We start from the raw sequence: 26679 nt of genomic DNA on the forward strand, positions 1-26679 counted from the left end.
AGATGAGATATTGATAACTGGAAAATTTGTTAGTTTCTAAGCAATTTATTTGTGGATTAGACGTCTTTCTTTTGATAATTGGTTAGTTGTTTGGTGTTAGTTGTTTGTGTCCCACTGTCCATTAATCAATACACATATATTCATTGTCCTTTTAAAATTAAAATCAATTAGAATTTTCATTTAAAATGTGTACCCACAACATATTTTAAATTAATCCAATAAATAAATAATAATTCAAAAATTCAAAAGTTTAAATTAAAAAACATAATTCAAATATTTAAAATACAAACTAAACTTCAAGTTTCAATATCCAAATGAAAATAACCATAATTCATGGATAGTATTGTTATTAATTTATTTTATTTTTGACTTTGTCTTTTTCTTATTTAGGTATAGTTGGGTCATCCACATTACTAAAAACTTGATCAAGTCAAATTGGTTTTATCGAGCCAAATTTTAATTGATTCGATTGGCCTAATTCAGCATGAGAAAGGCTTCAATTCCAGGTTTTATTGGGTCAATTTGAAAAATCAAGTCAAATTTTACTTCTATAATTACTATTTTAAAATCAAACCCTCATCCATGTTAAGATTTTACCATTTAATTTCCTAAAAAAAATACCATTGTAATACATAATTCTTATTTTATATATAAAAAAAATACGCATATATACGGATCTATATAAACCCATTATGAGAGTTGATAACATCATCTAATTTTCTTTTAACGTGATAATGTTTTGATAAGTTTTTGGTTGGATCTTGGATTGGATCACATATTTCGATGTATATGACATGATCAGAAGTTGAAACATCTAGTCCAAGTCTATTGCACAAAAAAAAAAAAAACATTTTACAGATCTCTTAATTTAGTAAATAATGATTTGGAATCAAATTGAAACAGAAAAGTAAATATAGTTGTGAATTTAATATAAAAATATCAAAACTAATATTTGCTGGGAAAAAAACAGGTTGTTTTATTTTATTTTATTTTTATTTAGACTTTCAATGCCGTGGAATTTTTGGATCATGTTTCCTACATTACCAGTAAATTTGTTTACAGCTGATTTTCGATTATAGTTTTTATAAGAATATCTATTTCTTACAAATTTTTTTTTTTTTAAGTTTGAAAACTTACAATCATAACTTGGTTAATTGGATCATACTAGCTGTATAGCCCGCACTATGCTGTGAGATGCGCTCAAATTATTTTCTTAGTACCCCAAAAAAAAATGACAAATAAAAAAATTCGAGATAACATGAGTCATTATTAAAATTAGTGAAAAATTCTATAAAAAATAACGAAATCTAATCTCCAATAAAATAAATATTGAAAGATGAAATTAAAAAAAAAACATAAACTTAAAAAATGGAGAGACAAAAACAAGTAAACTCGTCTAAATCTCTCAAACTCGTAACCTGTGAAATCCTAAACTCAAACTTAATCAAGAAGCTAAACTTCTAAGAAATTTAATGTTGAAGGATGAAATTGAAAAAAAATCAATTAAAAAAATTTGCTAAGTAAAAAAAAAACAACAATAAGAAGAATGAAGATCAATTTTGATATATATGAAAAAAATATATAATGGATGATGAAATCATGAAAAAAAATCCAATCATAAAAATTAATTCAAACATAATTAACAAATAGCAATTAAAAGAATGAGGACTAAATCGATTTACAAAAAAACTGATGGAGGCTGAAATCGAAAAAAATCAATTTCATAAATTATATAAAATAAAACAAATAGTAATAAAAAAAATAGAAATCAAATTTGAAGGAAAAACAAACTGAAAAGTTGTTTTCGAGAATTTGAAGGGGTAAGCACGAAAAATCAAGGAGGAGAGAAAGAAAGAAAAAAATCATCAACGCCAAACTGATGATCCGTTAACAACACACACCAACATGAATAGATGGGATGCCGAAATGATTCGAACATCACCCTTGAAGCTAGTGGTTGGCCACTTAGCAACGCGCCGCACATGCCGACGCCTATAATGCATACGTTAGCCACCTTTTTATAATATTTTTATATGTAAAATTACAATAGCACCCCTCCATCAACCTGATAATAACAAAAAAAAACACCCAAATGATAATAAAAAAATATTGATGGCCTTAAGTTAAGGAAAATCCTATTTTAAAGGTATTTATATCATTTTAGCATTTTGGAAAAATTAAAAATATAAAATTGCCCCTGGACATCAACTTTATAAAATTTAATTATAAGGACAATGTATTTATTATATTGTGCATCATAAATACAAAAAGATCCATTTATTCCCCATCTATTCCTTATAAAAAGATCATATTATCCTTGATAGCTAGTTATTGGTTTGTTTCGAAATGGAAAAAATGTTCTTTTTATCGTGAATTGCTACATTAGCTTTCCACACCTTTTAGATATTCTTAGATATATAGCCCCCATTATACCATGGCTTGGGATATTTTTTATTAAAAAAAGATGCCCTAATAACTCAACCGTGTTTCAAATAAGTGAAAAACAAACACGGCTCAAGGCAAGAACATGATTAAGCTAAAAAAAAAAAGGTATAATTTAATTAGATAATAAAATACCAGATAATGACAATAAATTGACCAATTTAAACAAAAAAAAAAGAATCATAGGAACAGAAGAAAAAATAATGGTTACCGAAATGAAAAAGGTGATGAATCTAATTCCAACCATTCAAATAAAAAAAAACTAAAAAAACAAAGAAAAAAATAAAATTAAATCAACCTAAATAAGCATGCCAAATATACAAGCTAAGTAATCAGACTAGGATAAGCCACCATAAAACAAAATAAAAAATAAAATCCAACTCCAAATAAGTCCAGCATTGACGGATGCATTTTTTTTTAAGAAAAAAACATTAACTAAAAAAACATCAAATTGGATAAGTCAATCAAATTTTGGAACCTGATTGTTGCTGTTTAATTTTTTAATTTATTTTTATTTAAAAAAACCAATAAATAACAAAAACAAAATTCTTGATATATTTGCATTATTTTTAGTGTTTTTTTTTAAAATTTAAAATTAAAAAAATTTACTTTCAACGCGTTTAGTTTTTAATATGCTTTTTGAGTTCATGTTAATGTTGAATTTTTTTAAAATAAATAAATAAATAAATAAATGGAAAAGAGTACAAAAATAAAAAGGAGGGAAATGAGGTACCCTTTGTTACTGCAAATTTGGCAGGTACCATCACTCAACTGTTTGGAGCAGGGGAGACTACTGAATGTTCTGCTATCAAATTTCACTTACAAAATTTGATATATGCCATAAATTGTTTGACGGAATGTGAAATGGAATTGTGTTCATTAAATGATTTTTAAGAAATTATGGATGTTATTATTGTAATTATGAATGATAATTTTGTTATTTTAACGCTTTTAAGGTTGTTTAGTTATTAAAATAAATATAATTATAAATTTATAAATAATCATATATTTTTATTTATTTTTTTAAAAAAATATTAAGACTTAGCGTATATATAAAATTCAAGATAAAAATTGTAACTTCAGAAAATGAAAATACAATCAAATCTTTTATTTTTTTTTAATTATTTCTAGTTTATAATGCATGGTGCCTTTTGAGTAAAATTCAAAGGCAATGTATAATTTCATTTCAAATCTTGATATTATAAAATTTAAAATAATTTAATTTTTATTTATAGAGACTTTTTTTATCATTTAAAAATCTATTTTATATTAATTTTAACCATACATATAATTTTTTAAACTTACTCAAAAATATTTTTTTAAACCTATATTTTTTAAATTGTAATTGCAAAAACCATCATTATACTAAATACATACTTAGACTTTGTTTGACATTGTTATCCAACTGCAATTAATTGTTTTTTTGGCTTCAAATTAATTTTAATGGAGTGTTTTTTATTTGTTTTTATAAGTTAATGTTAAAAATAAATTTTTAAAAATAAAAATAAAAATATATATATATATTAGTTAGATGTATTTCCAAACAAAAAAAATATCTAACCATGTAACAATCTATGATACTACCAAACAGACCCTTGGCTTAGCAAAATTAAATTTTCCCGCCCAACTTTAAAAAATAAAATTAGGGTATGGCAATGGGCTCACCAAAATCTCTACAAATTTTAAAACCACCTCTCCTCCTCTGCACAGGTCAGTAAAGAATGACAACAAGTCCCAGTCCCATGGACATAACGATCCAAAACCCCATTGAAACCACAGCCATAAGCCATGATCTATCCGATGGTAATGGCATGGCTTTGCCCTTCTCTTCCCCTTCCCCCATTCTTACCCATCGCAAATTCCTCGTTTCTGGTACCCCACCTTTTTTCTTCCGTTTCCAATTTTATATATGTTTTTTTTTCTTTTGATTTTGACGCTCCTACTTTTCTTTTTTGGTACAGTTGAAGTTTGCTTAAAACCTTCAAGCACAGCTCGCGTTGAAGATGTGCGGTTAGCCGTTGAAAGGTAGGTTTGATTTCAGTTTCTTTTGTGTTTTTGCGGAGGTCTTTTGTTTTGTTAATTCTTAAAAGAAAGGAGGAAATTTTTTTGGTTTTCTCTTTATTTGATAGAATGCTTGAAAAGAGGAGTTTAAGCTATGTTGATGGACCAATTCCTGTGCCATTTGATGACCAATTTCTCTTTGAAAATGTACAAAGAATCTGCGTTTGCGATACGGGTATGGGTTTTTGTTTCATTACGTGTTCAATTTCCTGTTTCTGGTCTAGGGGAAAAGAAAATGAAAGGTTTGGGAAGTTAATGCTGTTTTGGGTTCTGAGAATACTAAAACAATCAGCAGAATAATGTTCGAAAATGGGAGAAAGTAATATGTTTTGTCAATTAATGCTATTAATGCTTGTGTTGTAGATGAATGGGTGACCAACCATGATATTCTTCTGTTCTGGCAAGTCAAACCTGTTGTACATGTCTTTCAGGTACTATGAATCACTTAAGCTTGATGGGTTTTCTTCTTTCACTCTCTTTTTTTCCTTTTTGCTTTGCTCATTATCTCTGTTTCTATCAACATATTCTAAGTATTGGAATGTTTGTTTCTTTAATGGCTTTTTGAGACACTTCAACTTTTGTTTAGGGTATAAAAATACGTGAACATCAAACAGTAAAAGCTGTTCAAGGTCGTAAAAATGAGAACTTGATTTGATATTTACATATTTCTTTTTCCCTGTGTAATGATCCTCTTGTTTCTTTGAATTTCAAGAGATATTTTGTTGAGTTGCTGGTTTCAAAATTCATGACTGCCGCCTTTTCAGCTCAGCGAGGAAGGACCGTGTGAGGAGCTAGGTGGGGATGGCCAACTTTCTAGCTTTAATGATTGGATTCTTCCAGCTAAGGAATTTGATGGCATGTGGGAAAGGTTTGCTTGAAACTTCTGTTGTTTCTAGTTTTTCAAGTCAGTTGATTTTTCTTTTTTTATTAAGTCAATTATGTAGGGACTGATGGCATCGTAATTTGCTATTTGTAGCTTGATTTATGAATTTGGTCTCAAGCAAAGGTTATTGCGGTATGCAGCCAGTGCATTGTTCTTTACTGAAAAGGGTGTTGATCCTTTTCTTGTTTCATGGAATCGGTAAGGAAGCTTTGTTTAAAATGATATGCATCCACAGGTCATTCAGACTAGTTTTCTTGCCACTGAAATCTCTAGTTTGAGGCTGTAGAAAGAGTCTTAACCTTTTTACCTGTAACATTCTTCTTTCAGTGCACTGGCTTAATTGCTAATACAAGAATCTGGGATGGGATGGAAACTCAATACATGGAAACCACAAATGCATTTACACTTATCCGAACCATATTTGGAAAACTGCTAATGTTGGAATAAAGCTGTTGCTTCTTCTAATGTATCATGATTGAAAATGATGCTTAAATGATATATCAATTACGTTTGCAGCCTTATTCTCTTACATGGACCTCCAGGAACTGGGAAGACTTCTTTATGTAAAGCATTGGCTCAGAAGCTATCAATACGATTTAACTCCAGGTTTATACATAACCTTGTCTGATGAACAAAAATTATTACATTTCATTTCATATTAATTTCTGCTTTATGCTTCCTCTTTAATCAGATACCCCCAATGCCAATTGATTGAAGTTAATGCTCATTCTTTGTTTAGCAAATGGTTCTCTGAAAGTGGCAAGCTGGTAAGTCATCAAGCTGTATAAGCTTTGAGAAATCCCTACCTCTGGAACTAGCTTATTCTATTCATTGGAAATCTTAGTTTTATAACTCTGTTTTCAGTAAGACGCAACTTGTTATGGCTGAGATTTGATCATTTGTTCATGTTTAAAGTCAAAGTAATCTATGTTTTTTGGAACATTTATGCTCCCATAAGGATATAAAAATTGTTATCTTTATTGGATCTCCCGCCTCTCCCCCCACTATCACACACAAAAAAAGCTATCATGGCAAAATTTTGTTTGTTTTGCTGCTTTGAGAGGAAACGAAAAACAGATCATAATTATTTGTGATTATTTTGCTTTCCATTGCAATGGGAAATGCTTTTTACTGTAGTTTTACTAGGAATCACCTTGATGCATTTTTCTTGTTATCTTGTGTGAAATCAAATGGTATAGAATTTGTAGACTTCATATCATTTACCTTTCCAATGGCACCTCAGCTCGTGTCAAGTTCTCAACCCACTGATCTTAATTTAGTTATCTACCTTCTTTGACTGTTGAATTCAGGAAAATCTTGAAACATCTATATTTGTTTATTGGAACAGGTTGCAAAACTTTTCCAGAAAATACAGGAAATGATAGAGGAAGAAAACAATCTGGTATTTGTTTTGATTGGTGAGATTTGTGACGACATTTTGTTTTTTAATATCCAGTACTGAGCTCTCTTCATTGTAGCATGTCATATTTTAGATTTGGTTATGCTGCAGATGAAGTTGAAAGCCTCGCTGCTGCTAGAAAAGCTGCTTTATCTGGTTCTGAACCTTCAGATTCTATTCGAGTACTGTACCTGTCTACTCCCAAATTAATGCCTGATTCTTAAAGCAAGTCACATAATAATATGTGAGTAGCATGTTTTTTTATGAGAAATGGAAGTCCAATCTTTAATGCCTTCTGCTTGTCAAAATATGCCCTACAGGTTGTGAATGCTCTACTAACACAGATGGACAAATTGAAAACATCACCAAATGTGATCATCCTGACTACATCAAATATAACTGCTGCTATTGGTGAGCCAATGACTTATCTCAATATCAACCAGTTTTCTAAGACTTCCATGCTAGCTTGAATTCCATATTCTACCTCTTCCAGAGAGTTTGGATTCCCTCCAATATAATCGATGGAATTCAAAAAACTCATGCATCTCTTCTGATAGGTTTAGATTTTGGACCGAGCAGGAAGAACATTGCATATGTTGGTAGAATGTATTGACTTGGCAGTTATTGAGTTGCAGATATTGCATTTGTTGATCGAGCTGACATCAAAGCATATGTTGGTCCCCCAACTCTTCAAGCTCGTTATGAAATTCTAAGATCCTGTTTGCAAGAACTCCTGCGAACAGGAATAATATCAAATTTCCAGGTGTCAATTCTGTTTCAGTTTTCAGCCTCTATTGATTCCTCAATATCTCTAACTCTTAACATCGTTACATGGACATATAATGGCACGTTAATCTCATTACTAATGAATGTTGCAATTTCTGTAGGACTCTGACTATCTCATGCTTCCAAATTATTCAACCTTGAGAGAGAAATTAAATGCACCAGATATTCAGGAAGCTCAGCCTGTGCTGCCCTTTTGTAAGCAATTGCTTGAAGCTGCGGAAGCATGTGAGGTGAGCACTCAAATTTTTCAATCCCTGCTGAATCTGTTAATGATCAAGTAATTAACCAAGTGGCTTCTTATTATCCTATGCAGGGAATGAGTGGAAGATCATTGAGAAAACTTCCATTTTTGGCACACGCAGCTCTTTCAAATCCAAACAGTTGTGATGCTAGTGAATTCTTGTGCGCAATGATAGATACAGCAAGGAGGGAGCATTCTGAGCTACCTGAATCCTGATTAATGATTTTTACTCCATCTGAAAAATGTGTCAAATGCTAAAAAAGTACACAACTACCTTGTATTTTAATGCAACTCATGTCCCAGCATCTTTTTTATGTGATTTCTGTCCTCGTTCAGGGACAGTCATAACGTGATATAATAGTTATGTAGAGAAGTTGAAATCTTTTTTGCCTTTTCCAGCTATTGTAGAAATAATATTGAAGAGAACTTCCCGTGTAAAACAAGAAAAACTTGCATTTGGTGGTAGCTTTTTGTGCATTAAATGAGTGGGTTGTATATTAAAAAAAAAACAATCACACCTCACCACGCTTCTGTACCAAGCACCCTACAAGTGTTATGTTACTTCAAAATTCCTTTTTGAATGTCTTGCAATAGTAATAGGCCCCTGCATTCTCTCTCTAACATGGCCCTTCTTATGCGAGCAAGTGCATCTGCTAGGTGACTATTTGGAGGGAAAATTTATCTGCTAGTTTTTATCCCACGCAACGAATTATATCTACTGATAAGCAGGTCATCGCAGGAAAGACATGGGAGTAATGAAAAGGGATGCAAGCTCGTTTCTGAAAATTAGTAATAGCATGAAATAGAAAGTTTCAGCTATCTTAACTAGGCTTCAGTTATCGTGTCTAACATGATTTGTTTCGTCTGCACTAGCTCGAGCATATTATTTGATGCGAAGACATTGAATTTTCGAAGGCTGAGATACTCTGGGTGGATTTCTACTTGTTGGGTTGGTTGCCATTAATGTGCAACAACCATTAACTATTGGCAGCCACCATTGTTGAAGAAGAGTAAGAGTTGGCAGTCACCTTTGTTGAAGAAGAGTAGGAGTTGGTGGCATCATTGTTGCCTATAAAAGGGCACCAAGAGTGAGAGCAAAATGAGATGAGAGTGGTGAGAATGTGAAGAGTGTAGAGAGAAAGTGAAGGGCTGCAATGGCAGCAGCCTTGCTGCCATTACAGTAGCTGCAAGTGCAGCAAAAGAGTTGATGAGTTGAGTAGAGTGGATGTAATCCTCCTCCTCTACATGTATTTATTGTATCCTTTCTCTATCTCTAATAAAATAGACCTCTCCCGTGAATGTAGGCAATTTGCCGAACCACGTAAAATATTGTGTCAGTGTACTTACCCTTTGATGAGCAACTATCAGTACAACACCGGTCAGATTTCCCAACAATTGGTATCAGAGCATATGGTTTAAGTGGTGTTTGATATTGCTCACAAATGAAAGTTGTCAAAATTATGTTTTGACCATACCACTGTGTAGAGGAGGAAGAGATGAAGCCACTGTTGAAAACCGCGTCAAAATCGGACGTTAGAATCGCCCTAACGCGCCGGCGAGGAGACTACCCACGCGCACAGACGCGCACCACGCGTCTTCTCCACCCGGATAAGCCAACCCAACCCGAATACCAGACGACCCGACCCACGTGCCAGACCCGAATAAGAATGACGTCATCATGACGCCAGCATACACAGTCAGCATGCCATGTCAGCATCCAGTCAGCAGACACGTTAGCACAGTGGGACCCACCTGCCACGTCACCAGCCGCGAGCTGAGTTGAGCCAAGCCGAGCCGCGAGCCGAGGGATAAGATTCTGTGCAGCAGAGTCTACGTGCAACCGGATTTGAGATTGAATTTGGGCCGTTTATCATGCCAGAATTGTTTTGATCAAATCTTAGCCGTCTGAAATGCGATTTGGACGATTTCAAACTTGTTTCCAACTAATTTGATCGTTCCGGATGCAATGGTATGGTCCGATCATTGAGATTTGAGACCGAAAGTGGTTGTGGTGAATTATTAAATAGAGATTGCCTGATCAGGAGGCATCCGATGGTATTCATGGTGGTCGATGAAGATGAAGAAGAAGGTGCATATATTTACCCAATTACATGTGCTAGACTGCTAAGTGGAGAGAATTTTAACTGCCTTGAAGGAAGGTAAAATTGGGTCACTCTGGACACCCGATCATGTGGACAATTTGAGGTGAAGAGTGGAAATTGATGAAGACCAATCTTAACGAGTTTAAGAACTGGTAGTCTCGCCAGATGTTGAGAAATCATGTATTTAACCAGTATATTCCAGATCACTTGTAAAGGAAAGCCGCAACAAAGCTAGCAAATGGTTATATATACAGAAAGACAGTACGATGGATAAATATGGCCTAAGAAGTTCTGTCTAGGAGATTGGGTTTTAAGCGGGACCAGTGTGACCCCTCCAATCTTTCCTGGGAACTTGCTTAGTGGAAGGATTATCCATACGGTACTATTTTCGTATATATAGCTGTTTGTAATGAAATGGTTGAAGACTAGTAAGATGACGACACAAAGGAACAATTAGGTTCCGTATGTTCAAGGATCTGATGAAGTGATGATTTCTCCAAATAAGTTCAATTCGGTGACTGTGATTTCTCGAGGGGAGAATTGATGAAGACCCTGATAATGGAAGAGAAATACAGCAAGGGGATAAAGATTGGCACCCTATTTTGACTTGAACAGGTGTTGTGACAGGATGAGCTGCTGTCAAACATAAGCAAGGAATAGGGAGAAATCTGGAGAACAGAAATTGCACGAGGGCACACGAAGATTATGCAGGAGTACCCGTAGGATCCAACGAGGTACTGTAATGAGACAACAGGTGCAAGGAGAAGAAGTGTTCCCAGATGAAGCTCAGAGCAGAGACTATGTAGAAGTTGTACAACATGAAGTCTCTTGTGCTCTTAATGAAGACAACAGGCGAAGACCTTTCCAATGCATGCAAGGATGGAAAGAGAGCTGTTGTAGAAGCACCTAATTGAGGGGGTGCAAATGCATGTGATAAAAGGCGACCGCCTATGATGAAAGGCGAAGACACCAAAGAGAGTTGGTGTAGGTGGAGCTGTCAAGCAGAAAAGCATAGAAGCTCCAAACATAGAAATCAAGGTGGAGGATTGCGAGGAGTATACCGCAACTTTCTCTTTCTATGTAGTCAGTGGCAGTAATCTCTCCTATAGTGCACATGGTAGTAGAGAATTTTTGGAGCCACTTTGAAGCATCTTAGCTGAAGGAGGATGCGACCGCCTATGAAAGGCGAAGACACCTAAGGAGAAAGTGTGTGGGCCACGATATGAGCCCAGTTCAGAATGCCCCAGAGCCAATGTGATGGCTAGATATGAGTGGACAGGTGTATAGCCAATGAAGTGGTTATGATGAGTATGGAGACAAATGTAGGATTGACTTTCATGGATATTGCCCCCATGCTAAAGATCAATGAGCTAGAAGACATTTACCTTGGATAATAAGTGTGTGACTTGTGGAGCATTAAGACGCGGCTGCTATGAAGGAGCAGAGGGCATGTGCAAGTTCCGGGAACGAGTTGACTCTTGTCAAGGTGGTGAGCTCGGTAATGGCATTGTAATACTCAGAGTATGAAGACAGATATGGATCAACCTTTAATGGGCTGCCCCCATGGTTAAAGGTGGAGAGCTACCTGGACTCTTACGACTAAGAGCGAGAGACTCACGGAGAAGTAAGGCGTGGTTCATAGGGTGGAACAGAGGGCAAGCGCAACTCCTGGATGAGTAGACTCTTGGAAGAGTGGTGAGCTCGTGATCACATTAAGATACTCAGATAATGACTGTCGCATTTGGAAATAGAAATTTCCATTTGAGGGGGTGTTGTAAGCCTTGGTGTAAGGCTTGATGAATCATTCTGGACCGAGCATGGTTGATACGCTCGAAGGGGAAAGCAGTGTGTCCCAGAGACAAGCGTTAACACTCTTCAGATGTGATGTGGGAGACTATCTGGTTGTAGTGATCCTTTTGTGTGAGAAAAGATGTGCTTTGGTGACTCTGGTGATTGAAAGGTATGGCGAGTACTTGTAAATTCGGCCATATATGCTCTCAGAATGGTAAGCTTGGAAGAGCTGCAAGATACAAGTCTGTGTTGAAGAAGTAAGAGGACAGTTACCCCACATGAATGGCAAAGGGGATGATTGTTGGGTTGGTTGCCATTAATGTGCAACAACCATTGACTATTGACAGCCACCATTGTTGAAGAAGAGCTGGAGTTGGCAGCCACCCTTGTTGAAGAAGAGTAGGAGTTAGCAGCCACCTTGTTGAAGAAGAGTAGGAGTTGGTGGCATCATTGTTACCTATAAAAGGGCACCAAGAGTGAGAGAAAAATGAGATGAGAGTGGTGAGAATGTGAAGAGTGTAGAGAGAAAGTGAAGGGCTGCAATGGCAGCAGCCTTGCTGCCATTGCAGTAGCTGCAAGTGCAGCAAGAGAGTTGATGAGTTGAGTAGAGTAGATGTAATCCTCCTCCTCTACATGTATTTATTGTATCCTTCTTCTATCTCTAATAAAATAGACCTCTCCCGTGGATGTAGGCAATTTGCCGAACCACGTAAAATATTGTGTCAGTGTGCTTACCCTTCGATAAGTAAATATCAGTACATCACCGGTCGGATTTCCCAACACTACTCATTTTACTTTCACAATTATAAATAGATCATTAAAATAATATATATATATATATATATATATATATATATATATATATATATATTATTTTCTTTGGAAAAGATGCTGAAAATAGTACAAACATGTCAAGAACATATTTTTTTTTGTTTTTGGTTTTTTCAAAAAAAATTCAAAAATAAAATCAAAGATTGGGTAGCAATAAACTACACAGTGTTCCTAAAAGTGCTTTGTCAATTCACAATGTTGAATTTGTAAGTTATATTTGGAAGGTATTATAAGGAAAAATAGGTACTAAGTTGTTGTTTTCTACTACTTGTCATTTATATATTGATGGACAAACTGAAGTAGTGAATAAGACTTAAACTTAATTATTAAGATCTATTATCTAAAAGAACTTGAAAATTAAGTTGGGAAGATTGCATGTCATTTATTGAATTTATATATAATTGTAATGTACATTCTACTACTAAATTTTTACCATATGATTTCTTTATCTATTGATAAAAGGATCTCTGTTTTGATGGTAGTAAAAAAGCATAGATGGTAAAAGATTTGCATGCTAACATATGACAACACATAGAGAAAAAAAATAAGCAATATGCATTTAAAGCCAATAAAGAAAGGAAATTGCTGAGATTTGAATTAGAAGATTGGGTTTGGGTGCATATACAAAAAGATAAGCTTCCTAAGCAAATGAAATCTAAGTTACTTAGATGCCTAGAGAAGATGGTTCTTTTCATATCACTGAGAAGATCAATGAAAATGCTTGTAAAGTGGATCTTATAGGTGAGTATGAAGTTAGTGTTATGTTTAATGTATCTGATCCATCTTTATTTGATGTAGGTTGGGATGATACGATCCAACTCATACCAAAAAAGCCATTAGTAGTTCTAGTAGGCCCAATCACTAGGGTTAGGGCAAAGAAGTTAAAGGAAAACTTTAATGGGCTTTTATAAGACACATGGGTCAAGATGAACTATAGAAAAGCAACAACCCAAAAATAACAAGCTTAAATTAATTTGATTCATATTCAAAATGAGTTTGAGGACCATGGGTTTCGATCAAGGGAGTAATTCGGCATCATTGGGCTTGTTTTGTCAAGTATTTTGTGTTTTCTAATCCAATAAGGAAATCATGAATTATTTGGACAAAAGAAGTCTAATATATAGAGGAGATCTATTTGGAAGAAAAATTATACTCTACCTTGAACACTGAAAGTGGAGGCAAAATAGGATTATAAGGACAAGAAAATTCCCTAGTTTATTTTTCAAAGAGTGGTGGTGGCACCATAAGATAAAAATTTAGAATATTTATTTTATTATTTTCATGTTATTTAGTTTTTGGGTTATTTTAGGTCTAGTTTCAAATTGAGTCAAGTGAGCCCATTAAATTATCTTAGGGGTTTATTTTTAAGAGTATAAATACTCTTTTCTAAGATTTAATTTTCAAATTGGAATACACATTAATTGTTGCATATTGAAGCATAAAGAATAAGGATTTTTCTTGCTTGGTTCTTGATTGAACTACCCTCTTTAAAGAATTGATCAATCATTGTTGTGATTTTATACTTCTTGTGCTTGTCTCCAAATGAGGATGTTGTGTAAGGGTGGTTATTATAGTCTTGGTGTTTTGAGGCAGATCATTCATTGTGTCAAGCTCAATTCTCAATCTTAAGCATGAATTAAAAAGATCTTAGGTTCGTTAATTCAATTAAATTTCACTAGGATTGGCATCATCTTGTGTATTTTCTTGAAATATCATGGATAAAAAATAGTTTTCATTATTATATAATCAATTTTAAATTCTTTTTTCACCAAACACTTTAATTTGAAAAACCTTTTGTAGGTGCTTTTATTGTCAATATTCACGACACACTTTATAATTTCTTTGTTCAGTTTTTTCTTTTATTTTATCATTAAGGAAAAGAGAAACCAAAATGAAAAAAGAGAAGGAAAAAAAAACAACTTTCTGGTGGCAATTAGAATCTCACTAGGCATCTTCTTGTGCTATGATGCGGGTTGGACAAAAATACTTTTAGCATAAAAAATAAAATCAAAGAACAAAAAACTTAGATGGCCAAAAAAACAAAAGCATATTGATTCAAAGAAACCTTGGACTTGCAGTAATAATGTATTTTGAATTTCTAAAAAACTAATTCAAGATATCATGAAGACCAATTCAAAATAAAACAAATTCTTTTAAAAAAATTAATATGACATTTTTTTTTAAGAAAAAAATATTGAGACAACAATATATTGGATCAATTTAGACCTTTTCAGCCTAATCTGTCAAACTCGTGATTCAGGTCATATAGTCCATTAGATTTAATAATTTTTAATTTAAATTTTTTCTACCTAAATATATGATAAAAAAGAATAGAAAAAAGTGGAAGAAAAAGTGATGAAGTTGGAAGAAAAAAATCAAGATGATATTTTTAAAAAAATATTGACAAGATTAATTATTGAATCAACTCGAGTTAACTTGTTAAACCTATGATCTAGGTTATAAGATCGTGATAATCTTGTAAAAAGCAACTTGGAACAAACTAATCCTACATAAATTAAAACAAGATATACCATGAAGACCAATTCAAAATAAATCAAATGCTTCAAAAAAAATCTCTAATAAGACATCTTTTTAAGAAAAAATATCAAGACAAAAATATATTGAATCAACCCTGATTTTGTGGCCTAACTCGTCAAATCTATGACTATGGTCATGAAATTTATTGGGTTTAATAATTTTATAATCAATGATGAAATTGAAAGAAATAAAATTAAAAGACTTCAAAAAAAAAAAGGCCAGGTGCACGATTCTAGACTAAGTGGCCCTGCACACCTAGGCCTCTAAAAAAGAGTCGAAGTGCGTTAGCCTTTCCCCAGGCCCACATACCTAGAACTATTAAAAAAAATTAAAAGGGAAAGACGACCTATCATCTGCCCTATGTTTTTTTTTTTTTGAAAAACAAAAGCAAAAGATAGTTCGTTTGTTGCCTAGAATTCAACCACCACACAAGTGGCCAAAAAATCAGGAGGGATTTTTTTTTTTACCAAATATTTCATTTGCCAACCATGTTTTATACGAAAACACCTCAAGAACGCCATAAAACCTTCTATAAACCTTCTAACAAGCCTAATAAACGTGAATATCACTCGAAGTGGTAATCAATAATTTTCTATCTCCTCAAATGAAATCAAACAAATTTCTCTTCTCTTTGAAATCCATTGACTAAAAAATAAAAATAATAATAAAGTTTTTAACAGTTTTGTCCAGTTATGATTTTTTTTTTGTTTCCCATTTTGATACCATGTTATTAAATTTCTCCTTTTTTAATAATATTTGGCAAATTAAGCATTTAATTATGCATATAAAGATACCAATGGAAAAGGAAAATTAAAGAAATGAAAAGGCTATAATGTCTAAGTAACCAACCTTATTTTATTTTGGCTCTTAGTATGATTTGCCAGGTGTTCATTTGGTATTGCGATCCAAATAAAGGTTGGTCAAATTTTATTTATTTATTTATATTTATTTTTAGATTATTTTGATGTATTGATGTCAAAAATAAATTTTAAAAAATTATTTTAATATATTTCTAAACAAAAAACACTTTAAAAAATAATTACTACCACAATCTCAAACATTGCAAATTAGCTTAGGGTAAATACTAGAAGACAGAAAGCCCCACCAGCAGTATCTTTCAGGCCCTCACCTTAATTGTCTTCCATGTAAAGTTTTGTCAGTTAAAGGGCTATTACTTTTACGATCCCATTTTCCACAACCACCCTTTTTTAACCTGCATGCTAGGTGGGTTTGCAATTATCATGGCAGGTGTTGGTCGTTATTTGGCTAATTTAGGAAAGGAGGTCCAAGGCCTAAGCATATTAGACAGATTGATAATCCATTTAGAGAGAGAGAGAGAGAGAGAGAGATGTGCTAGTATAGCTTATGTGAAATAGCAATGGGGGACCTCAAGTAGAAAACCAACAAAATAGTCATTTGATTGACAGGGAATGTAATTATGATCCACTAATGGATTGGCTCTAAGTTATGTGATTGTCTAGCTTCTCAAGACAAACATACAATTGCATGTCTAAGTTCGAGACCCTAATGATTTGGGATTTCCATCAAATGATAGCCTAGCAATTAAGGGTTTTGATTGTTTTTTTAATTTCCATTAGCAGATCATTGTCATTGTGTTTTATCTTGTAAACAATCTTTCTCATGGTAAGGAAACAAGATCTTGAATTTTATTCTTATATAGAGCTTCAATCTCTTGTTGCATTGATACCATCCATATGGACACATCTGTAATTTTATAACCTCATGGAAAGTTAATGGATCTTTATCCTCTATTAGAATATAGTATACAACATTTCTCTTAATAACATATTTTGAGTGCCAAGCTAATGGTTTTTTCTCACGGATTGATTGTCGGATTTTAAAAGCTTTAGACTCAATTTGTTCCTATTTTTTGTGCTTTGGTACAACTTTATAAGAATTTGAAACATTATGATTATGAATATTTTCCACCTGAACTGTTATAGTGTCTTTTAAGGCGTTATCATTTTCTTTCATTTGCATTCTATCTTCTACAAATATGATATCTTTGTTGATGACTAACTTATAGGTAGTGGAATCCCACAAGCGATACTTATCAACTCCCTCAACATATCTCAATAATATATATTTTCTGGATTTGGAATCCAATCTAACAACTTCATAATTATTATATGTCACAAACATATGACTTCTAAATATATACAAGTGAAAGTAATTAACTAGTTTCTTAATCCACATCTCTATCGGTGACTTCAAATCAATTACAGTTCATAAAGAATGATTGATCATATAACAAATGGTTTTGACCACTTTAACCTATAATGGCTTTCCTAGGCTTGCATTCTTCAATATTGCTATTGTTATTTCTAACAAAGTTTATGTTCATCTACTATGCCACTCCATTTTGTAATGCAGTGTATGTCATTATAAGTTATCTCTTGTTACCTTTTTTTTGTTGAAAAACATTATCAAATTCATCATTAGCATAATCTCCTTTATTATTTGTTCTTAAACACTTGGTCTTTTTTTTTTTTAATTCAAGTTCTAACTATGCTTTGAAGGTTTTAAAGATTGCGTGCACTTTTATTAGATACACTTTACATCTTCATGATAAGTCATATATGAATACTACAAAGTATCTTTCTTCTTCTATGAATATAATTGGTACTTGCCAAATATCATAGTGAATTAGATATAAGATGCATTTTCTTTTAGTCGTTAATGTGTTGAACTTCAACCTATAATATCTACTTATAACATAATGCTTATAAAAGGGTAAAGAAACCTTTGTAAGTGCATATAATAACTTTTAATTAGAGAGGATTTTCAGACATTTCTCTAATATGTGACCTAGTTTCTTATGTCACATCATTGTATCTTTTTTATGGTTGTTGTGATCAATATTCTTGCCCCATTATGTGTTTCTTTCATTAATATAAAAAAGTTTACAACTATCTTTCTTGCTTTTAATACCACTAACACCCCTCTGATAATTTTTATAATGTCATTATCTATACGAGTCTTACAACCAGGACCATCTAATTATCCCAAAGATAAAAGATTCTTATGTAACCATTTTATATATTGTACATACTGAATATTACCGATTGAGCCATCATGCATTTTTAATTTGATGGTACCAATGCCAATAATCTCTAAAGTATAATTATTACCAATGAACACTAAACTTCCAAGGATAAGTTTATTTGTATGAAATCAATCCTCGTATGAAGTCATATACCATATTACTTCTAAATTTATTAACCAAACTTCAGTGAGCTCTTTCCTATCTTTAGAGATCATGTTGCTTTGCTATATATAATTGCTCCGCCATCCATAGTATTCGCAACACATCCTTAAGGTTTAATGACTCAAAGGTGTTATCTAAACCTTTTTCATACCAGCTGTCACACCCGGACATCGCGACGACCAATTAAAGATTTAATCTCAATTTAATCTCAATGGAAAAAGAACATATATCAGGCATCTTATTCTTTGGGAGGGGAATGTCTTGTTTGAGGAGTCGCCCCCTAGTATTATGGTCACTAAAAACCCTAACTGGTCAACAGAGATTCTATGGCACGAGACTGGTTACGCAAAAGGAAAGATATTGTCATCCTTTAAGCATCCTACCTAAAGCAGACTGCATTGTTGGTTTTGTCTAAATTGCTAATAATTTGTTCTTTTCTTCTTTTTATTCTTCCTTTCATGTTCCTAACTTTGGCATTTGACGTCAATGAACAATTCATACGAATAGTTTCAACTCTGGCGTTGGTAAATTCGCACAAATCCAAAAAATACGATACTCCTGACTCTAGCGTCAGTGAATAATTTCGCAAAAAAATGAATTATAAGAAGAAATTTTCTATGTTATTTTTTCCTTATTTATCCTTTATTATTATTTTCCCTTTTTAGGTAGGAAAAAAAAAGCCTTGCACGACAAATTTGCATTTAACATAAATAATTCACAGATTGAGCACCTAGCTAAAAAAAATACAAAACGCAAAGAAAAAAAATCAACATACGAGGGGTCCACAAATAAATCAACGAAGATCTCTAAATATTTTTGGAATTTTTTGATATCAAAAAGGGACTCATTTGGCCAAATATCAAATTAGAATGGGCATAAAAATTATGGTCAAGGCATAAGGGTGTGTTTTGCCAAACACACCCTTAGTAAGCATAATTTTGGTCGGCTAAGCCTAAAGCCCAGATTCAGCCCATTCTCTCTTCTTTATTTTTGGGAGGCTGGGCCCAGCCTAGTCACTGGCCTAAACTAGTGACCCAGCTAGATAGTAGGCACGCATGAATTAACTCACACGTGCACTGCATAGTGCAAAGGTAATTAATTACCTTCGCACTGTTTTGAACATTTAGATGAAAGAAAAAGCAGAGTAGGGGAAGAGAGTGTTATCTGGCGAAGACGAAGACGAAGGTGATGGTCCCAACCCTGGCCGAAGAATGTTCTTCTCTCCCTTGCTCTTTTCAGTCTCTCCTCCTTATGCTCTGGTGTTTTTTTTTTTAATGGGTTCTCTCCTCTATTTTCTCTCTTCTATTGTCTCCCCTGCTTTTTATTTTTTTTCTCTCCCTTTGCTTCCGTCCCCAAAGCTCTGTATTTATAGGGGACATGTCTGGTCTTCCCTCCGTGCATAGTTTGTCTCTGTACAATCATGGCTAGAAGGAACGCGTTGATGTTTCACTGGGACTTGGATGCCTGAGCTTGATCCCTATCTTCCTGGTGGCAGTGATCTTCATGAGGATAGGGTTTAAGACTTCATGTTTTGGTTGGATCGGGACACCAATAGTCCTGCTATTGTTGGACTGTTGGTGGTGGTTTCCTTCATGTTGTTGGCATGTCATGGCGGCGAAGGACACAGAAATTGACTGAGAAGCTGGTAACGGAAGTCATAGGCACTTCAAGGTGCCTGGTGGTCTGGTCGGCATTGTTGCTTTGTCACAGGGAGCTTCCTCTGTTTTCGAAGGAAGAAGATGAAGAATGGAAATGACAAAACAACGTTGTTTCTGACTGGGGCAGCCATTTCTTTATTTGGTCCTTGAAGTTTTTGAAATTTTGCATTCAAGCCCCTGATTTTTTAATTTTAAATTTTAACCCCTTTAAAATTAGATTAAAAAGCAAATGGGTCAAAATTGGATTATAACACCAGCAATCCCTTTTAAAGTGTCATTTTATGTCACCGTTGTAACATTTCATAGTCTTTTTACTTCTTGATTTAGATCATCGTTATCCTTAACTCCTACTAAAGCTACGATATGTTGATCTTTTTTTTACACTAATAACATGTCTACTTAGTATGAACTATTAGCTTTATCTTCCTTATTCTTACACCTATTTTCTTTTCCAAGATAGTGGTTGCAACATCATAAAAGACTAGATATTGTGTACGGATGTTATTTGTCAAATTGATAATAAGTTGGTCATATTAATCAGGTAAAATTTGAAGTACAAGCTTTACATATTTATTTTACTCTATTTTCTGACCTAACATAGTAAGTTATACAAATAGAGTTCTTATTATGTTGATGTGGTCAGTCATTAACTTGGTTTTCGCCTTTCAAAGGTATATAGTCTCTTTTTTAAAAAGATCTTATTGTGTAGAGACTTTTACTCATTTAGTTTTGTTAAAGTATCCAGTATCTCTTTTGTAATTTTCTTTTCCACCACATTTGATAATACATCATCAACTGCTAAATGTATATTAGTAGTATCATTGTCATCAATCTCATTTCATTTGGCATTATCAGTGATTTTTGTAGGTCTATCTTCATTTGCTACCAAGCAAAATTCTTTCCTTAAAACTACCTTCAATCTTATCTTTTACAGTGAGAAATGTTTTCCATTGAACCTCTTAATCTTGTATTTTATTGTCATCTTATTCACCGTGATTTGTTCAACTATCATTGTTTTACTTACAAATTATAGCGTATATGAAAAATATATTGAGTGAATAATATTTTCACAAAGAAAGTTTCTATGAAAGATTATAGGAGTCACAAACATTCTCATTTAAAACTCAATCTTCTTAGATAGAACTTCTTATATTCTATCTGTTCACCGCACTGACTTTTTATGTGAATAGTACCATATACGTGAATAATATAACACGTGAATAAGAAATTCAGCCACATGGCTTTGATATTACTGTTAGATTGCAACATGTAGAAGCAACAATACACAGTTAAAGAGAATAATGTAAATGAGAAATAAAACACACAAGAATATATATGGTGCACTCATGGACAAGTATAAAAGAATTCCACTAAGAAATATGAGAATTACAACTACTCACTGTATTTGTTGGAGAATAATTAGCAATTTTTCTACCAATAAAAGTAAACACCTTACACACTCTATTTTAACCCACTCTCTCGTGGGATTAGTGTTTGTTCTTGACTTGGTTGTGCATAAAAGACTTTGGGATATGATGACCTATTTATATGGTAAGCATACCATCCTTCATCCTTCATTTTCAAAGTTAGGCATTGAAATGATGCATTTCTTTAAGTCAAAATATGCAGCTGCTCCACATTGTCGCTGTACTATGGCTCTTGTTTGTAAATGTCTACTGATCCTACAAACCAAGATCTGGGGAAAGATAGTTTAATTATAGAAAAATTGATGTCTCGTTGAAGAGATCCTTATAATGAAGGATGAACAAGCCGAAAGAAAGAAGATTGGCATTGAATGAATTATACCATGCATGTAGAAAAGATATTCACCCTTTTCTAATCAACAACACGGCTCAAGTGATAAAAAAAAAAAAAAAAAAAGAGAGAGAGAGAGAGAGAGAGTCTAGTTTGGGAAAGGTGGCATTCGCCAAGCCATCAAAAAAGATTTGCACACATCTTTTCCCTTTTTATATAAAACAACATAAACATGTTTCCTCATTTGTCAGAGTAGTTTAATTCACTTTAGATAAATATTTTCTTAGTTAATTTTGTGAATTTTTATCTAATATGTGATTAGAATGAATAAACCACAATAATTTGAACTAATTAATTAATTAATTGTTTCATACTAAGCAAATGTACCCAAGCATGCATGTATTGCCGCACCTATCAAAATCTTGCTTCATGATCTGATCAGAAAAGTAAATTAGAATTTTCGATGATTAATATTCAAAGTCTTAAAAGAAGCCCTACTTGCCAGAACCTAGTCTTTCTTTACACAAGAGACCAAAACAAAAACGGGAGGGTGGAGAACCAAAATTTTCAAACCCTTAGCCTTGTAAAGATCTAAAAACCTTTATATAAAGAACTTAACACCTAAAAAAAGGCCCACAGCTTTAGGGCAACATGCTTTGCCTTCAAAAAAAATCCTTCGCTGTCCATCTCTTTCTTCTCTTTGCCTTTTTCCCGTGGAAACGTGCCGTGGCACTCCTGTACAATAAAGAGAGAAACGTGCATGCGGGAATATAAGATTAGCTATGGTCTCCATAGCATGCGTACTCCACAACATTACACAGCTGCCTCAACATAAAGCTTTCCCCCCTCCCATTTTAATATAAATGGCCACGCTTGTATAGAAATCTTCATGTTTTTTCAGTCCCTTCTCTTCTTCTTCTCTCTCAAGTCTCCACCAAACTAGTAATTGCATTGTTCTTTCTTTTCCATTACCATGGTGGTAGCATCCAACTTTGTGGTGATCAAACCCTTCTTTATTTCATTCCTTCAACAAAGGCCATTTAGGCGTCCTACTCCTAACTTCCATGAGATGATGAGTAACATTACACCCAAGCTAGAGGTCCTTCCATGCCATGAATGATTACATGCGTGGGTGCATCCATGCGAGGGGAATCGAGCATTCCTGGTCCGATTAATTACTACATTTATATGAATTCTGCTTCTGTAGCTGTACAATTATCAGTCCTTGTTCATTACAGACTGCTCCTCTCTTCTTCTTCTTCTTTTTTGGTTTTTTCCCTGATTAAGCATTATTGGTTTTCTTTTGAGAGTTAGGATTGTATCTGTAGTTGATTATATATCATGATAAGTGCTCTTGCAAAATTGGAAAAAAGAAAAAGCAGTTATATTAGCTTGGTGATTAGCCTCTGTTGATGCCAACAGTTACTATTAGGCTGTAACTGTTGTGTGCAAGTTCTTAATGTTGAATAAATAAATTTCATGTTCTACTCTCATCAATATACTCTTCTGTATTGCTTCTTCTATCTCTTTTCCTTTGCTCATACACTCTTGTCTACTTAATTATCCACTTCTCAAATGAATTTATCTTTTGTGATCATCAACGAGAACATATATATAGAATAGTATAGCTTTGTGACGCAAAGAAAGCTATAAACTTGAGTTTAAAGTTGTAATTAACACATCTAAACTTTAATGCTGGATGCAACACAATTAAAGTTTTACGAAATGTTTATTTTTGTGTTTCAAATCATTTTAATATGTCGATATTAAAAATAATTTTTTAAAAATATAAAAAAATATATTATTTTAATGCATTTAAAAAACAATCGTTATTACACTCCCAAACACGTTCTATAAACTATAAGATAAGATCTAACACAATTAAAGTTTCAAAGGTCTATAGTTTTGTTAAGCAAAAAGTCTAATAAAATCTAAAAAGAAAAGCTTAAATATCTTAAATATCCATAATTAAATAAATAGAAAACAATCTATTTAAAAAAAAAATAAAGTAATTTTAAGGGCCTAAAATATGGTCTGAAATTTCAAACGCAACTTTGAGAGTTTCCAGAAATTTAGTAAATCTGAGCAACGAATAAACTTAGACATGAAGAGATGCTTGATCGATCCAAATTTAATTTTTTTATGAGGAATACACCTGAAAATTTAAACTATAATTATTTTAAGTTACTCTAATTGGACAGCATTTTGAACGGTTTGTGTTCACTAATATAATCCATAAAATATATCCTACGCTAATTATTACAAACCCTAGCTTTTTCATGTGATAGATAACGAAGAAAACATGACAGAAAGGATGGCTTGATGGCCTCCCGATTCCGGAAGTTAATGAGCTAATTTGGGATCGACAATAAATACCATCAACTTTTTCTTCGTTACAGTTTATTATATAATCAAATCATCATCACACCTTTTCGTTACTCTCATATATATTTTAAGAACTTTAGGCCCGTTTGTTTGCAGGAAAGTAGTTTATTTTTGGAAAGTGAATTCCGGGAAAATGAATTCCGGGAAAGTATTTTCCGATGTTTGGTAGTGTAATGGAAAATAAGTTGGAAAACACTTTCCAGTGTTTGGTTATGTTATGGAAAATAAGCTGGAAAATAACTTATTAATGTTTTATTTTTTCAAGTTTATTAAAATAATGAGGAATAAACCTTACAAATTAAAAAGTTGAATGAGAATGAAATTGAAAAAAAATATAATTTCATAAATTATCTCAAATAAAATAAATAATAATCAAAATAATAGAGATCAAATCTAAAAAATTAAAAAAAATGGAAGGTGAAGAAATTAAAATAATAATAATTAACATTTCATAAATTATTTCAAATAAAATAAGTAAAAATCAAAAGAATGAGGACCAAATTTGATAGATAAAAAATTTCAATAAAAAAATGATAAGAAAAAAGCTAATAGCAATTATAAAAGTAAGGACCAAAATTAATATAAAAATTAAATTTTAAGAGATGAAATTGAAAAATAAATATTCAAAACAAATTATATATAGCAATCAAAAGTTTGAGAATCAAATTTGATATAATCAGCAAATAATGACATTTCTAAATTTTTCGCAACTTCCGAAAAATGTTTTCCGCCTAAATTTTTTAGGAAAACACTTTCCTGAAAACCAAGCCAAATTTTCCTTTGACTGGAAAGTGTTTTCCGTTGACCAATTTTTCCAATAGCAAACAAACACAGGAAAGTTTGGAAAGTGATTTCCCGAAAACCACTTTCCGGAAAACAAACACAGCTAAAAGGAAAAACACTTTCCTAGAAATCAAACCAAATTTTTCTTTGACTGGAAAGTGTTTTTCGTTGACCGAAAAGTGTTTTTGTTGACCAGAAAGTGTTTTTCGTTGACCGGAAAGTGTTTTCTGTTTTCCGTTGATCAACTTTTCTAATAGCAAATAAACAAAGAAAAGTTTAAAAAGTAATTTTTTAAAAAATAAATTTCAGAAAACAAACATGAAATTTAGTATTTGCATATGCAAACCAGCTGGCCAGTGAAGGGAAAGGGAGGTGGGATTTGATGTCTGTCATTCGAGGATTGCTGCTCTACTTTTTTTACAATGGGTGGGGATGAGGAGTACTTATTTCATTTTCACTTTAAGGGAGCAAAAGGAAATAGCAAGGCCCTTATTTGGGTGTTTTATTCCCTTAAAAAATTTTGTTTTCCGGCCCTAGGGCTGCCCCATACATGTAGCTTTAGGGCTATTTGCTTGCTAGGTGACGATATATACCATGATAGCTAGGGCTGACTCTCTCGCTTTCTTTGATCTCCACACCTCAAGCTCAATTTAAAAGGAACTCAAGAATTAGCCATCACTAGCTGACATTTAAACATGATGACAAGCTGTAGCAAACATTCCCTTTTCACTTTGCTTTCTTTCTTTAATCATGGAAAGATCATCTAGCTTGACCAAGGGTTGGTCTTGTGCCTACTGACCCTTTGGCAGAAGTCATCTGTATATAAGATCTTCTATGTTAAAAGCTAAAAATTTGTTGATTGTTATCGTTTCTCTCGTTATTCCTTTTTGATAACCTAATGATAGCTGTTAAGCAAAGCTGAAGTCTTAATTAGCACATGTTTCGAAGAAATATGTAGGGCTCGTCTGTCTGTGGGGAGGGAGCCCCATGGTCTGGGGCCCTAAGGAATATTGACTGTGAAATTGAATTCTCTAGTACAAATTACAAATTATTGTCTTGATTTACGAGGGAGTTCATGATTTTTGTCTGAATTGTATTTGTGTGTGATGTGTCCTTTATCATCCAACTGTTGTTGGGTGCATTGATAATACATAAATACATACATACAATGCTACTCTGCTGCTATACCAAAAAGATAAACCACAGAACAAGGAATAAAGAAGAAGCCGAGAAATTAACCAGCTCTGCTGTTCTGCCAAACCCTATTTAGCTAGAGAGTCCTCTCTATAAGTTTGAGTAAAAGAAACCTTTTGAACCCGCTCCACTGAAAGACCAATGCAGAGTATGTAAGCATATCAGCTTGCGCCTTCCATATATACAATGTACACCATGAATCCATGCTGGTGATGAATATTATGATCTGTTCATATTTCAAATGCATTGCACCAAGCTGTAAGGGAATCTGAAAGCCTCTGAAAAGAAAAGTCAATGCGTGCAGAGTCATGTCATGTCGGATATAAACAACAAAAAACGCACCCAAAGTGAAGAATCGTCAAAGAAATATAGCATATATTAAAAATTGGTAAATCCCATTGTACAAATGACAAGTAACACAACAATCTCCCAAGACTCGAAGAACTGAAGTGTGGCACGCGGCCCTTAGAACAACAAAATTCACATCCATTTTTCCTTCTCCTCTTCAAATCTTTGATTACACGTTTTTTTTTAAAAATGCGTGCTACTGATCCTTGCTTTGGTTTTTGTTTGTGGGTAATGGTTTTCCAGGTGTAATTCT

General features: G+C 33.2%; 1 protein-coding gene across 1 annotated transcript; it reads left to right on the forward strand.

The window, feature by feature from the left end:
• The first annotated feature begins 4129 nt into the window (after nt 1-4129).
• Nucleotides 4130-8203, forward strand: LOC133678462 (pachytene checkpoint protein 2 homolog). Its single transcript, XM_062100756.1, has 14 exons — nt 4130-4314; nt 4404-4467; nt 4572-4678; nt 4867-4934; nt 5268-5371; nt 5480-5584; nt 5903-5992; nt 6078-6153; nt 6735-6804; nt 6897-6967; nt 7106-7196; nt 7421-7548; nt 7673-7801; nt 7885-8203. The coding sequence occupies exons 1-14, from the start codon at nt 4164-4166 to the stop codon at nt 8026-8028; spliced, it is 1398 nt and encodes a 465-aa protein (XP_061956740.1). The 5' UTR covers nt 4130-4163; the 3' UTR covers nt 8029-8203.
• The last annotated feature ends 18476 nt before the right edge of the window (nt 8204-26679 follow it).

The sequence above is a fragment of the Populus nigra genome, chromosome 18 (genome assembly GCF_951802175.1).
Source record: "Populus nigra chromosome 18, ddPopNigr1.1, whole genome shotgun sequence".
Lineage (NCBI taxonomy): Eukaryota > Viridiplantae > Streptophyta > Magnoliopsida > Malpighiales > Salicaceae > Populus > Populus nigra.

Bases quoted from the DNA above. Each gene is read 5' to 3' on its own strand.
- LOC133678462 (XM_062100756.1), top strand. From the start codon at position 4,164: ATGACAACAAGTCCCAGTCCCATGGACATAACGATCCAAAACCCCATT. The intron at 4,468-4,571 runs GTAGGTTTGATT...TTTATTTGATAG, and splicing joins GTGCGGTTAGCCGTTGAAAG to AATGCTTGAAAAGAGGAGTT. The intron at 5,585-5,902 runs GTAAGGAAGCTT...TTACGTTTGCAG, and splicing joins TTTCTTGTTTCATGGAATCG to CCTTATTCTCTTACATGGAC.